General features: G+C 44.9%; 1 protein-coding gene across 1 annotated transcript in view; it reads left to right on the top strand.

Moving 5' to 3' along the window:
• Positions 1–13,977, top strand: part of mfap3l (microfibril associated protein 3 like) — a 37,770-nt gene extending 23,793 nt beyond the window's left edge. Inside the window, exon 3 of the mRNA XM_048526888.2 lies at positions 8,098–13,977. Within this exon, the coding sequence (XP_048382845.1) occupies positions 8,098–9,032 (935 nt within the window). The 3' untranslated portion in view covers positions 9,033–13,977. The remainder of the gene's footprint in view (positions 1–8,097) is intronic.
• Positions 13,978–14,383: the final 406 nt, after the last annotated feature.

Below are 14,383 nucleotides of genomic sequence, written 5' to 3'. Positions count from 1 at the left end.
GTGACTCAGTGACCCCAGTTGACCCCTCCTCAAGATTGCAAGAAAGTTGCTGTAAACTAGCACTTTCCAGAGACCCTTGTGGCACATTACCTGGTGTTTTTTTTCAAGTAGCCTGAAGGTCTTCTAGGAATGTGATTATGGAGCCTGTTGCTGATTGTGCATTCCTGCTAATTGCTTCAGTGGGACAGTCATCCATCCGGGCAAAGGAGGAATGCGACTGGGCATTAATGCCTGATAAATGTGCAATCTCTGTCACCATGAGGCGCAGTCAATTGCATTAATTCTTCCGATGAGAATGAGAATCCCAATGAGTTTCACGCTAGACCAGGGACTTTGAAGGTGACAGATTCTTAAAATAGTCAAGCAGGGTGAAACCTGGTTCCATAAACAGCCTCAGTTTGGGGATCCGGGCAAGGTCCCAAGGCAGGGGTTGGTTTGTCTTTATTTATTCCCCAGGGAAGGAGATGGCTGAGTGGTATTACCACTGAACTGTTAATACAGAGACCCAGCTAATGTTCTGGGAATGCAGGTTCGAATCCTGCCATGGCAGATGGTGGAATTTGAATTTAAAAAATAATCTGGGATTAAGGGTCCGTGAAACTGTTGTCATTTGTCGAAAAAACCCATCTGGTTCACTGATGTCCTTTAGAGAAGGAAATTGCCACCTTCCCTGGTCTGACTGACATGTGACTCCGGACCCACTGCAATGTGGTTGAATCTCAAATGCATTCTGGGCCGTAAATGCTGGCCTGGACAGAGATGCCCACATCTCGTGAATGAATTTTAAAAAAGTTATTTACTGAGCCATGTTGACATTGTAAATGGCCTCAAATCGATGAATATCTTTTTACATTCCATAAGAGCTTTTCACTTCCCTTGTGTTGTGGAATATCTCTTTACCCTGGCTTGTGACTTCTGCTCACACGTCTTTGATAGATGGGCATCTACTGCAGAATTGGGACGTTAGCAGCTGTTTCCTGCATTATCAAGTTGCTGGGAGCCTTGAGTGCTCCATGTAAATGTTGTGATACCGTGTTCAAGGTTAACTTTGTGTCTGAGTCAATACCTTAGGGGAACACACAAACTGGACTGGTAGTGCAGCATTGGAAGAACACTGTGCTGTCGGATGTTCTGCTTTTCAGATGATGCTTTTAACTAAAGTGCTTCCAAGTGGATAGAAAAGACCCCATGGTAATATTTAGAGAAAATCAGAGTTTCCCCATCACCCTGCCCCAAAGCTGGGGGGAGGCTGAGCTGTGAGGAGGATGTCGAGATGCTTCTTTGTGATTTGGACAAGTTGAGTGAGTGGGCAAATGCATGGCAGATGCAGTACATTGTGAATAAACTTGAAATTGTTCAAACAGAATTGGCAATAAATTGAGAGAGGGAAATGGGCATTGACACCTGGGCGTCCTCGTGCACCAGTCAGTGAAGGTAAGCGATGTGGAAGGGTCACCGTGAAGTGAAACGTGAACTCTGATTTCCCTACACAGATGCTGACAGACCAGCTGAGCTTTTCCAGTAACTCCTGTTTTTGATTCTGGTTTACAGTGTCCGCAGTTCCTTTGGTGTTTTCTGAAGGTAAGTATGCAGGTGCAGCAGGCAGTCAAAAGGCAAATGATATGTTGGCCTTTGCAGCAAGAGAATTTGAATATTGGAGCAGGATGTCTTGCTGCACTTATACAGGGCCCTGGTGAGACCACTCCTGGAATATCGTATGCAGTTTTGCTCTGCTTATCTGAGGAAGTCTGTTTTTGTTGTAGAGGGAGTTCACTGAAAGTTTACCAGGTTGATTCCTGGGATGGCAGGGCTGATGTAAGAGGAGAGGTTAAGTCATTTATATTAATTAGATTATATTCACTGGAGTTCAGGAGAATGGTTGGGGGAGGGGGATAGGTGGGTGAATCTCAGAAAATTATGATATTCCAGCAGAAGGGAGACATGTTCCCAATGAAGGGAGATTCCAGAACCAGGGGACCAGTTTGAAGTTATGGGGTAAATCATTTAGGACTGAGATGAGAAGGAATTTCTTCACCCAGAGAGTGGGGAGCCTGTGGAATTCACTTTAACAGAAAGCAATCAAGTCCAAAACATTGTATGATTTCAAGAAGGAGTTGGATATAGCAGGAGGAGCTAAAGGGATGAAAAGAAATGGGGAGAAAGCAGGAACGCACTATGATCTTCATGACTGTCAGAGCAAGCTCAAAGGGCCAAATGACCTACTATTGCTCCTATGTTTCAATATTTCTCCCTCAATCACTGAAATAGATGGCTTACTCATTTATGTAATCGCTATTGTGAGAGCTTGCTGTGTGCCAATCCACTGCCATTATCCTGCATTACAACTGTGGCTGTGTTTCAGAAGTGCTTAATTGGTTGCACAGTGCTTTGGGACACCAGAAGGTTCTACATTAATGCATCTTTACGACATTCATTCTAATCCATCAATTATTAAATTCTCATAACTCCTATTAATTTGCATCAAATGATTTGCAAATATGACAGATGTTAACACTTTGCTTGATGATTTACTAATCAAAGAGGTAAAGGTGCCAAAAAAACCCATTTTCAAGCTACCATAAGAACAGAAGTGCCTCGACTTTCAGAATTCCTACTGTAGCCTTCTTTCTTTTATCTCTTCTCCAATATTATAGCCCCCTACCCTCTTCCAATTCTCACTTCTCGCATTTTTTCCACCTCACCATTGGCCTGTAGCAGTGCAGGCCTTAAACACTTTACTCCATCCATTGATTCCATCTATACTTCCTGCTGCTTTAGGAAAACATGAACAAAGACCCCTTCCACCCTAGTTATACTCTCATCCAACCACTTCCATCAGGCAGAATGTATGAAAGTTTATTTACACATATGAACAGATTCAAGAACAACTTCTTCCCTTCATTCTCTGAATGGACAGCTCCTATTTTATATTTAATGTTGATCTTGCTTTTTGTGCACCTTCTGTGTAGCTGTAGCATTGTATTCCTTGCTGTGTTCAATTACCCTAATGCACTCTGTCCGTCCTGCACACAAATCAACCTTTTCACTGTACCTAGCTAAATATGACAGTAATAAATCAAATCAAATCAAATCTTGAGCTTACTTCCTCAAGGTCTTTTTGTTTCACCACCTTTCTCTCTCTGTCTCCCTATCTTCCACATTTCTGATAGCTGGATTGAAGGTCTGTGTTGGACCAAAGGGTCTGTTTCCATGCTGCACAGCTCTATGACTTTATAGGAGCAAAGGAATAGTCACCATAGTCCCAGAGGACAGTCCACTCCTAAAAATCAAGAGAGAGAGATAGACGACTGGAGGAGGATCACCTCACCTGAGGTGAAGGGGAGAGGTTGAGAAGGAAAGTCCTTCCTGGTAACCTTAGGAAGTGGTGGGAATTGAACCCCAACCGTTGGCCATCACTCTGCTTCTCAAACCACCCATCCAACCCATTATTGACTAATCTCTTGGTTGCCTATCCTAAACTCACCTACTTTGGCTCAATATTAGTGTTGACCTGAATATGATCCTGTGAAGCATTTTGGGATCTTTTACTTCAGTTATGAGTGTTGCATAAATGCAAGGTTTCAATATGTAGTAAAGAAGCCTTCATGAGAGGCCTTTCTTTGTTACAAGAGGACTTGAACATAAAAGTAAGGCTGTTACTCCTCAGTCATAATGGGGAGACCACATCTCGAATACTGCGAGCACGTTTGGCCTCCTTATTTGAGGAAGGATGTAGAAGTGAATTAGAGGAGGTTTACTTGGTTGATGCCCGGAATGAGTGGGTTGTCTTACGAAGAAAGGACATGCAGACTCGGCTTGATTCTACTGGAGTTTGGAAGAGTGAGGTGATTGATGTATTAGGTCCTGAAAGGCCTTGTCAACTTAGATGTGGACATGGTATAATCTCTTGTGGGTAAGCCCAAAACTGAGACAAAGAATAGTGCAGCACAAGGGTAAGCACTTTAGCCCACCAAGCTTGCACTGACTCATGATGTCTTTCTAAACTAAAAACCTTTTGCCTCTATGCAGTCTATGTCCCTCTGTTCTTTGCCAATTCATATTTCTGTTAAAATGCCTCTTAAAATTTGCTGTTGCACTTGCCTCCACCAACTCCTCTGGCAGCATATTCCAGGCACTCATCGTCTTCTCTGTAAAAAAAAATGACTCTCACATCTGTTTAAACTTTTACCTAGATCTTTGTTGCCTAGTAATTGACTCATCTACCTCAAGAGAAAGGCTCTGACTATTCAACTATGCCTCTCGTAATTATGTAAACATTTATCAGGCCAACCCCTCATCCATTGTCATTCAAATGAAAACAAACCAAGTTTGTCCAATCCAAGAGACAGCTTTAAAATTGGAGGTCACCTTTTAGGACAACCATGAGGATACCTTTTTCGCCTGGGAGTTGTGTGACTTTCGACCTCAGAATGTAGTGGGGCTAGATCATTGAATATTTTTAATGCAGAGGTGTATGACATGACTGCTATCCCACCGTCTCCCTGCAGGCTATGACCCAGGGCAGTCGTTAAAAATGCTGCATTGCCAGAGGTGATGTTTCACCTGAGACCTGGCCTTCCTCCATTAGTAAATGTAAAAAATCCCACAATCTTATTTGTGGTAATATTGCTGGGGCTATAATCCACAACACTAGGCTAGTGTTCTGGTGTCTGGGTTCAAATCCCACCACGGTAAAAGCAGAAATTCTGGAATTTAGAAACAAAATCTAATCTAAGAGCTATATAATAAAATGTGAGGCTGGATGAACACAGCAGGCCCAGCAGCATCTCAGGAGCACAAAAGCTGACGTTTCGGGCCTAAACCCTTCATCAGAGAGGGGGATGGGGTGAGGGTTCTGGAATAAATAGGGAGAGAGGGGGAGGCGGACCGAAGATGGAGAGAAAAGAAGATAGGTGGAGAGCAGAGTATAGGTGGGGAGGTAGGAGGGGATAGGTCAGTCCAGGGAAGACGGACAGGTCAAGGAGGTGGGATGAGGTTAGTAGGTAGGAGATGGAGGTGCAGCTTGGGGTGGGAGGAAGGGATGGGTGAGAGGAAGAACAGGTTAGGGAGGCAGAGACAGGTTGGACTGGTTTTGGGATGCAGTGGGTGGAGGGGAAGAGCTGGGCTGGTTGTGTGGTGCAGTGGGGGGAGGGGACGAACTGGGCTGGTTTTGGGATGCGGTGGGAGAAGGGGAGATTTTGAAGCTGGTGAAGTCCACATTGATACCATTGGGCTGCAGGGTTCCCAAGCGGAATATGAGTTGCTGTTCCTGCAACCTTCAGGTGGCATCATTGTGGCACTGCAGGAGGCCCATGATGGACATGTCATCTAAAGAATGGGAGGGGGAGTGGAAATGGTTTGCGACTGGGAGGTGCAGTTGTTTATTGCGAACCGAGTGGAGGTGTTCTGCAAAGCGGAGGCTTGGGGACCGCTTTGCAGAACACCTCTGCTCAGTTCACAATAAACAACTGCACCTCCCAGTCGCAAACCATTTCCACTCCCCCTCCCATTCTTTAGATGACATGTCCATCATGGGCCTCCTGCAGTGCCACAATGATGCCACCTGAAGGTTGCAGGAACAGCAACTCATATTCCGCTTGGGAACCCTGCAGCCCAATGGTATCAATGTGGACTTCACCAGCTTCAAAATCTCCCCTTCCCCCACCGCATCCCAAAACCAGCCCAGTTCGTCCCCTCCCCCCATTGCACCACACAACCAGCCCAGCTTTTCCCCTCCACCCACTGCATCCCAAAACTGTCCAACCTGTCTCTGCCTCCCTAAACTGTTCTTGCTCTCACCCATCCCTTCCTCCCACCCCAAGCCACACCTCCATCTCCTACCTACTAATCTCATCCCACCTCCTTGACCTGTCCGTCTTCCCTGGACTGACCTATCCCCTCCCTACCTATACTCTCCTCTCCACCTATCTTCTTTTCTCTCCATCTTCAGTCCGCCTCCCCCCCTCTCCCTATTTATTCCAGAACCCTCACCCCATCCCCCCTCTCTGATGAAGGGTCTAGGCCCGAAACGTCAGCTTTTGTGCTCCGAGATGCTGCTGGGCCTGCTGTGTTCATCCAGCCTCACATTTTATTATCTTGGATTCTCCAGCATCTGCAGTTCCCATTATCTCTAATCTAAGAGCTGGCTGCTGATTTTGGCTTTTAAAACAAAAACCATCTGATTCACTAATGTCCCTTCAGGAAGGAAACTGCCATCCTTACCTAGTCAGGCCTAGATGTGACTCCAGGCCTACAGCAATGTGGTTGTCTCTTAACACTCCACCCTCACCCTCTGCATTTAGTGATGGGCAATAAATGCTGGTCCATTCAGCACCACCCACATCCCGTGAGCATATTATTAAAAAAGATTGGAGTTCTTCCTGGGGTCATAATAGCAGACTATCTGGTCCTAATTACAATGCTGCTTGTGGAACATTGAAATACTCAAATAGACTTTTTACATTACTACAATGACTGTAATCACAGTGTCCACAAACTAAGATGCTTTGGGTTGTTGCCGAGTATGTGAAAACCATTGTCAGTTTGAAGGAGCCTGCCTGAAGACTGTTAGCAGATTTTGCAACAGTTTTTGGTGTTCAAGTCACCTGATCTGATCTAATTTAATGTTGCAGCCTAATGTGGGACAGGTTTGAACAATTATCTCTTGGAATTAGGGAATCTGAAGATCAGGGGGAAATTAGTGTTGAGAAGAAAGGGCAGCTGTGATCTTACGAAAGCCTAGACCAGACCGAACAGACCATGTAGCCTATTCCTGCTGTTTTATCAATTTGCCTTATGGATTATTTGGGGAATATTGTAACAACTGAGGTTGGTGACAGAAGTGAACTTGGGAGATACGCAAATTATTTCAAAGTTCCATACCGTCCAGTGTCATGGCCAATTTAACAACAATCCTAGGCCCAGGGTGTCATTATTTTTAAAAATAATGACAGCCTGGGCCTAGGATTGTTGTTTAAATTGGCCAATTTTACACAATTTTAAAAAAAAATATTGTTAACTGGAAACAGGAAGTGAGAATCAGTAAATATATTTAAAGGCGGGCATAGACAAAGTCTAGTGAAACAATTATTTCTGCCACCCTAGGAGAATATTGTTTGTGAGTTCTGACAGAGGTTGTTTAGTTTAATAGTTTTACTAATAATCTGGGAGCAGGAGTTACAATCGGGGTGGTTAGATTTGCCTATGGTACAAAACTCTTGTATCTGGCATAAAATGCAACACAAAAACATTAATGGATTTGAACACACCAGTTGGTTGGGCAGACTAGTGACTGATATAGAACAATGTGAAGTGCTCCAAACAGGAGCACTTTGTTCAGCAACAAGGATGTTTCAGTTAAACTTTCATGGGTAGAGGCTGTCATTATCAAGGTTTACATTTGATGCCCATCCATAGTAATCCTGACCTCAAGTCAGATTTGCTGTGAGTCCAGGGTCACATATAGGCCTGACCAGCTAAGGATGGCAGATCTCAGTGAATTAGGTGGGTCTCTACAACAATCAGTTTCACAGTCCATGAATCCCTGATTTATTCATTGAATTTAAACTCCTCTACCCGCCATCGTGGAACTTGAACCCGTATCCCCAGAGGGTTGGATTATTGCCATGTGCCTTTGGATTGCAAATCCAATGATATTCTCACAAATTCAATGTCACCCGCCTGTAGATAACGTGAAGTTAGAAGGACAGAGATTTTTAAAATATTTAATTGTAGGATGTGGGCATCACTGGGTTGGGCCCAGCATTTATTACCCACCCCCAGTTACCCCTGAGAGCTGGGGGTGAGCTGCCACTGTCCATGTGCTGTTGCTACTCCCACAATGCCTTAGGGGAGGGAATTCCTGGATTTTGACCAAGTGACCGTGAAGGAACGGCAATATATTTCCGAGTCATGATGGTTAGTGACTTGGAGGGGAACTTGGAGCTGGCGGTGTTCCTTAGTATCTGCTGCCTTTGTCCTTCTAAATGGCAGAGGCCATGAGGGAACCATAAATGCAGGGTAGATTTTTAAATTTAAATTTAGTGATCGCTTTCCTGATTGAATGATTTAAAGGATTTTTCTCTATTGTTTCACCAGAAAATTGTTGGATATCGGACAGTGGACTGTTAAACATCACCACAGTTTCGTTTGGTGACCGAGGCAAGTATACTTGTGTAGCCTCGAACCATTATGGCAGTGTCAATTACACTGTGACTCTGAGAGTCGTCTTCACCTCGGGGGATATGGGTGTATACTATATGATTGTTTGCCTTGTTGCATTCACCATTGTGATGATCCTGAACATCACACGCCTGTGCATGATGAGCAGTCATCTCAAGAAGACCGAGAAAGCCATCAATGAGTTCTTCAGGACCGAGGGAGCGGAGAAACTGCAAAAGGCCTTTGAAATTGCCAAGCGTATCCCGATCATCACCTCTGCCAAAACCCTGGAGTTGGCCAAAGTCACCCAGTTTAAGACGATGGAGTTTGCCCGCTACATCGAGGAGCTTGCCAGAAGCGTCCCACTCCCCCCTCTCATCATGAACTGCAAGATGTTCGTGGAGGAGATAATGGAAGCCGTGGGCATGGAGGAGCCGAGCCATATCTATGTGGGAGCTGGACCAGCAAGTCAGGAAACTCCAGATGAGGTGTACTCGATACCAAATTCTTTAAAACGCAGTAACTCGTCAGCAGGGGACTCAGACGAATCATCTTTGCACGAGCAGCCCCAGCACATTGCGATCAAGGTGTCGGTGCACCCTCTGACGGCTGGGGATAAACGAGAGGGGCAGAGCCGACCGGTCGGTGCCTGCCAACCAGAGCAAGAGGCCAAGGAGGCGGTGGCGGTGCCAGCACCCATAGAAAGTAACCCCCAGGTCGGGCTGACGGTGACGGAGAGTGCCGGCAAAGTTGTGACGGTGGTCACCGAAAAAGCCAACTGCGCCACCTCTGTCTTAGCGGAGAACAGCAACTCTGTGACGCCAGGGGTGATTGGGAAAACCCCTCGGGTCATATACGAGAGCCATGTGTAGCTGTCACACAAAACTGGATCACCCCTTTTGGCTACTGTGTGGTGGGATCACCGATGAATAAAATTAGCCTTAACTGGAAGAAGATCATTGTGGAAGAGCAGACAATTATGATAATGCATGGGTTTCTGTTTAAATTCTGTTGCATTAGGTTATCACTGACATCATATTTAGGTGATTGACATATTTGGGGAAAATAGATTACTTTGAGTTTTTATTTTAAAACAAAAAATGAACTCCCACTTCGAAATTCCTCTCAGTAAAATTCTTTTGGGTAAATGTCACTGTCCATTGAACAATTTAAACCGGCCGTTTTAGCTCACTGCCTTGCACACAGCTGGTTTGGTTGTATATCAGTTGTTACACACAGTTATCAAACACATGCTTTGTACTAAAATGTAGGTGACCCGGTAGAATTTCTGTAATCTTTAGACTAAATTTCCAGAACACAGTGTAATTTTAACGCACAAGAAAACTATTTCTGATTTTAGAAAGGGAGAAGGGGCAAAAAAGATCACTTGTAAATTACCGGGAATATGGCGGTTTTAGATGGAGGTCACTTTTTTAAAGCCTGAGAATTCCTGTTTACAGATTTTAAAAAAAAACTTGAAACACACCTTTCAACACCTCAAAATCTCTGAAGCACTTTAAATTTTTTTTTTTGCACATTTCTGACACTGTCACACACACACACACACACACACACCAGCAGGTTTGTACACAGTAAGCTGCCACAAATTATCAACCTGATGCAGCAATTTGATTTGGGAGTGAATATCAGTCCAGCAGAATTCCGTGCTTTTCCAGAGTTTCACAAGAAAAGACTCTGGATTTTTTTTTGCGGGATTTGAGCACCCATGGCAAGACCAGCAATTATTGAATGCTCGGCTAGGTTATTTCAGAGGGCAGTTAAAAGTCAGCTGCATTGCTGTGGGTCTGGAGTCACGTGTAGGCCAGACCAGGTAAGGATGGCAGATTTCCCTCCTGATGTGCAGGCTAGATGGATTAGCCATTGGAAATGCAGGGTCACAGGGATAGAGTGGGTCAAGTTGGGATGCTATTCGTAAGGTTGGTGTGCACTCACTGAGCCGAATGGCCTGCTTCCACACTGTAGGGAAATTCCATGTGTCTTTCTTAATGTGAGTGGATCGGTTGGGCTTTTCAGCCATAAACAGATCATTTCTGAGGAAGGATGATTGGACCTGAAAAGTTACCTGAGTTTTTTCTTCACAGATGCTGCCAGACCTGCTGAGCTTTTCCAGCAACGTCTGTTTTTGTTCCTGATTCACAGCATCCGCAGTCTGGTTTTTAAGAAAATTCATGTGGTTACTGTTATCAAGACAAACTTTAAACATGCCAATGATGGGGTGACAGTGGCTCAGTGGTTAGCACTGCAGCCTCACAGCATCAGGGACCCACGTTCGATTCCACCCTCGGGTAAATGTCTGTGTGGAGTTTGCACATTCTCCCTGTGTCTCTGTGGGTTTCCTGCAGGTGCTCCAGTTTCCTCCCACAGCCCAGAGATGTGTGGGTTAGATGAATTAGCCATGCTAAATTGCCCGTAGTGTTAGGGGATGTTTAGATGAGGTGGATTTATAGGGGGATGGGTCAGTGTGACTTGTTGGGCCGAAGGGCCTGTTTCCACACTGTAGGGATTCTATGATTTGAAATTCCCCTATCTGTAGGTCTGAGCCATTTGTTTAGTGACAGAGGGTGATTGTCTCCCATTTTACTAGCCACCTGAGAGGGCAGGGAGGAACATAGTTCACTGTCACATCTGAAGGCAGGGCATCACTTCCCCAGTACAAGGCTGTGTGTCATGATTGAGTTTGTGCTGTAGTGCTGCTATCCACAGAACTAAAGCTGACAAGGCGATGGGAAAACAAATGAGGGGGGAAAAAAAGGGGAAGGTTCTTTCTCATGTTCAAACCCCATCATGCTAGTGTGAGAATCTGAGCTTATTATGGTTTAAAAAAAGATGTTATTAATAGTTTGTTAGTTCAAACCCTGTCCTGCTAATCTGAGAATTTGAACTCTTTGGAAATAAAACAAATAACCCAAGTTATTAAGAGTTTGGCATCAGTAAAAGTGACTCCAATGTTGTATTATTAGTTGTCACAGACATGTTGCACGCTAAAATGTAGTTGGGCTAGTAGAGGTTCTGTAATCTTTAGAGTAAATTTTCAAAATATGCAAAGAATTTCATTTCTGACTGTAGTTACACACCTAACCAGATTCACATGGGTCCTTCAGGGAAGAGGTCACGTTGACCGATTTATTTTTTTATGAATGTGACATCAGTCCTGTGCCAATCTGTTTACCTCCCACTCTGCCCATCTGATATGACCTAGCAAACTGTTCAGTCTAAAGAAATACTTCCCTAACATTCTGACCTCACTTTAACGTCTCACAACCTCGGAATTCGGGTGACCGCAGGGTGAAAAAACGGTCGGGGAAATGTGTTGGGGATAGGAGTTGTTGAGAAATGGGGGACAGGCTTCAGCGAGTGGGGACGGGAGGGGAGGGAGAGCTAGTTCTTGTTGTTGCAATGGAGTGAGGAGATGTGTTTGCAATTTTAACTTGGGTGCATTGCTGGAAAGGCAGATGGGAAAACAAAACACGTGCACTGGCTTATTTTCTCACAGCAACAACTGAGCCCCAGACAGTAGTCCATTAGGTCAGACCAATGAATAGAAAATCTAAGAATTTAAAGGGACCAACAGCAGTTAGCTTTCCACCCAAGTTCCATGTTAAAATCTCATCTTGAAGCACAGTTTGGGAAGCCCTGGTCAAAACCAACTCAGGACGAGTAATTATTTCTGATGGAAGTTTTGATGAATGTTTAAAAAAAAAGTTAAAATTCATATCTGATCAAAGGCCACCGAACACAATATTTGCTTCAGCTCACAGCTGTGGTACTTTAGCGATTTCTAGTCCTAACTGGTAATTTAATCTCTGTTGGTTGTCAACTGAAGCTCTAAAATTCCTGCCAGTTGAGAATTGCTACATATCAGTGCAGGGTCCTTCAAGGATGTTATGATGTCAGGAATGCTGAGTGTAGACAGTCAAAGTATTGTACAACTCAGTAACTTCATCCGGTCTCTCCCCTGTGGGATGCCAAGAAACCAGGGAGTCATGTCGTCCATAGTGACTACTTTACATTTACGTGGAGCCCTTAATATAACAAAGCATCCCAAGAAGCCAAAGAGGAAACAAGGATTGACACTGAGCCACAGAATGGGATCTTAGGTTAGGGAACAAAAGTCTTGGTCAAGAAAGAGTGTTGGAAATGAGAAAAGAGAGGTACAGAGACATTTAGGGGCTAGGCAGCTGGAGGCGTCCCGAACAATAATTAGGATGGAATTGGCAAGGGGCTGAGATTGGCAGGAGGTATGAGCTGTGATGCAGAAGAAGGCAAACTAGAATAATGTTGTAGGCTGGAAGAGTATATAATGGGTAAGCAAAGAGTTGTACAAAAGTCTGAGGCCATAGAAGGATTTGAAGGCACAAATTTTGGTCCTGAATATCGGAATCTCCCTTCTTCATTAGAATCTGAGGCATCTCCTTGCGCAAGACGGTGACCCCAAATCATTTTGTCATTAATCAATAGCTTAACCCAAAATCAAATCTGTCCTCACTTAATGACATGGCACCGCATATGGCTGTTCCCCATCATTGCCAACTCCTCATCATCCAGCAGAGATCGGAAGACTATCATCGGTTTTGAATATACTGGGAAACTTGCTTAGTGGGGTTGCTCTGGGTGGGAATAGTGGTGGTGCATGGGCAACTAGGTTAATTCAACAGCTCAAGGTATGATAAACCCATGGCCTCTGACAGTGATCCAAATGTACCTTGTTGCAGAACCATTCAATTAGACACACTCTGTATTTTGAAACCTCCAATTTTTGAGGTTGTTGGAACATTGTCTTAAAGGAGGCCAGCAGCATTTAATAATATTCCAGTAGTATTGTGAGCTGAGCTGTTGTAGGATCATAGAAAGAGGCCATTCAGCACATCAGTCCTGCACTGACCCTCCGAAGAGCGTACCACCTAACTCAATAATCACCGTGTCCCTGATACCCTGCGTTTCCCATGGCTAACCCACTTAGCCCGTGTATCCTGCACACTATGGGCAATTTGGCCTGGCCAATCCACCTAACCCACATATCTTTAGACTGTGGGAGAAAACTGGAGCACCTGGAGGAAACCCACACAGACATGACGAGAATGTGAAAACTTCACACAGAGAGTCACCTGAAGCTGGAGTCGAACCTAGCTCCCTGGCACCAATGAGACAGCGGTGCTAACCACTAAACCCTATCGCTGTTGTGGAAAGGGAGAGAGGGGGTGAGGGCTGAAGTGCAGGAGGTGGGTCAGACCCAACTGAGGGCCCTGGCAACCATGGGTGGTGGGGAAATCCTTGGCTGAGGAAGATGGTGGACATTTCGGAAGCTCCCTTGTCGAATTTGGCATTATCAGAGCAGATGCGACAGTGGAACTGGGAGAATGGAATGGAATTTACTCCCTGTAAAGACTCTATTTCATTGTCCCTAGGCCTGGAAAGCAAACCTCTGTTCCCAAAGCCAATTTGGGATGGTCAATGATTGCAGGCCAAGGCAGCGAAAGCCACATAATGCGGGAAAGTAGACCATTAACAATATGATGCAAATGTCTCTTTTGCTCCCTGAAACCGTTGTCGTAGAAGGATCAGTCAAATGTGACTGCACACTTTGTGCATCCCTGGGCAGCATCACTCATGTTTGGAAATGCTGAGATTGAAGAAGAATCATATTGGACTCAAAATGTTAACTCCATTTCTCTCTCTCCTCAACAGATGTTGCCAGACCAGCTGAGTTACTCCAGCATCCTCTGTCTGGTGAAAGTGCATTGTTCCCAATGTTTTCAAGAACAGTGTCTGAATAAAACTTAGCGTAACTTCTCTGTCCTGAGGTTCAGTGTGGGCGCCCCATTTTTCCCATCGGGATGGGGGAGGTGTTGGTAAGGTTTGGTGACTGCACCCTGGGAGGAGGGAGGTGTGGGCTGTAGCTGGTGGGAGTATGTCCTGCTCTCAATGGTCAGATTCACGCCGCTCCCGCCAACTCGCCTTCCCCTATCAAGCTCCCTGGCCTCAGGAGCTTTATGTAGTTTACTGCATTGTCCCAATTCCCTTCGATATTCTGAAACAAATGCAGAGAATACTGACAAATCTCAGCAGGCCTGGCAGCACCGTGTGGGGGGAGATAAACTGAGTTAACTCCTCTCTAGAACGTTTAAATCTTCCTGCTGCTGCCATCCTCTGCACCCACCTTTTAGACCATAAGATTACAGGGGCAGAATGAGGCCATCCGGCC

Source organism: Stegostoma tigrinum, chromosome 3 (assembly GCF_030684315.1).
Source record: "Stegostoma tigrinum isolate sSteTig4 chromosome 3, sSteTig4.hap1, whole genome shotgun sequence".
In the NCBI taxonomy this organism is placed as follows: domain Eukaryota; kingdom Metazoa; phylum Chordata; class Chondrichthyes; order Orectolobiformes; family Stegostomatidae; genus Stegostoma; species Stegostoma tigrinum.
The sequence above is the reverse complement of the archived record's forward strand: the minus strand, read 5'-3'. Positions and strand labels throughout refer to the sequence as shown.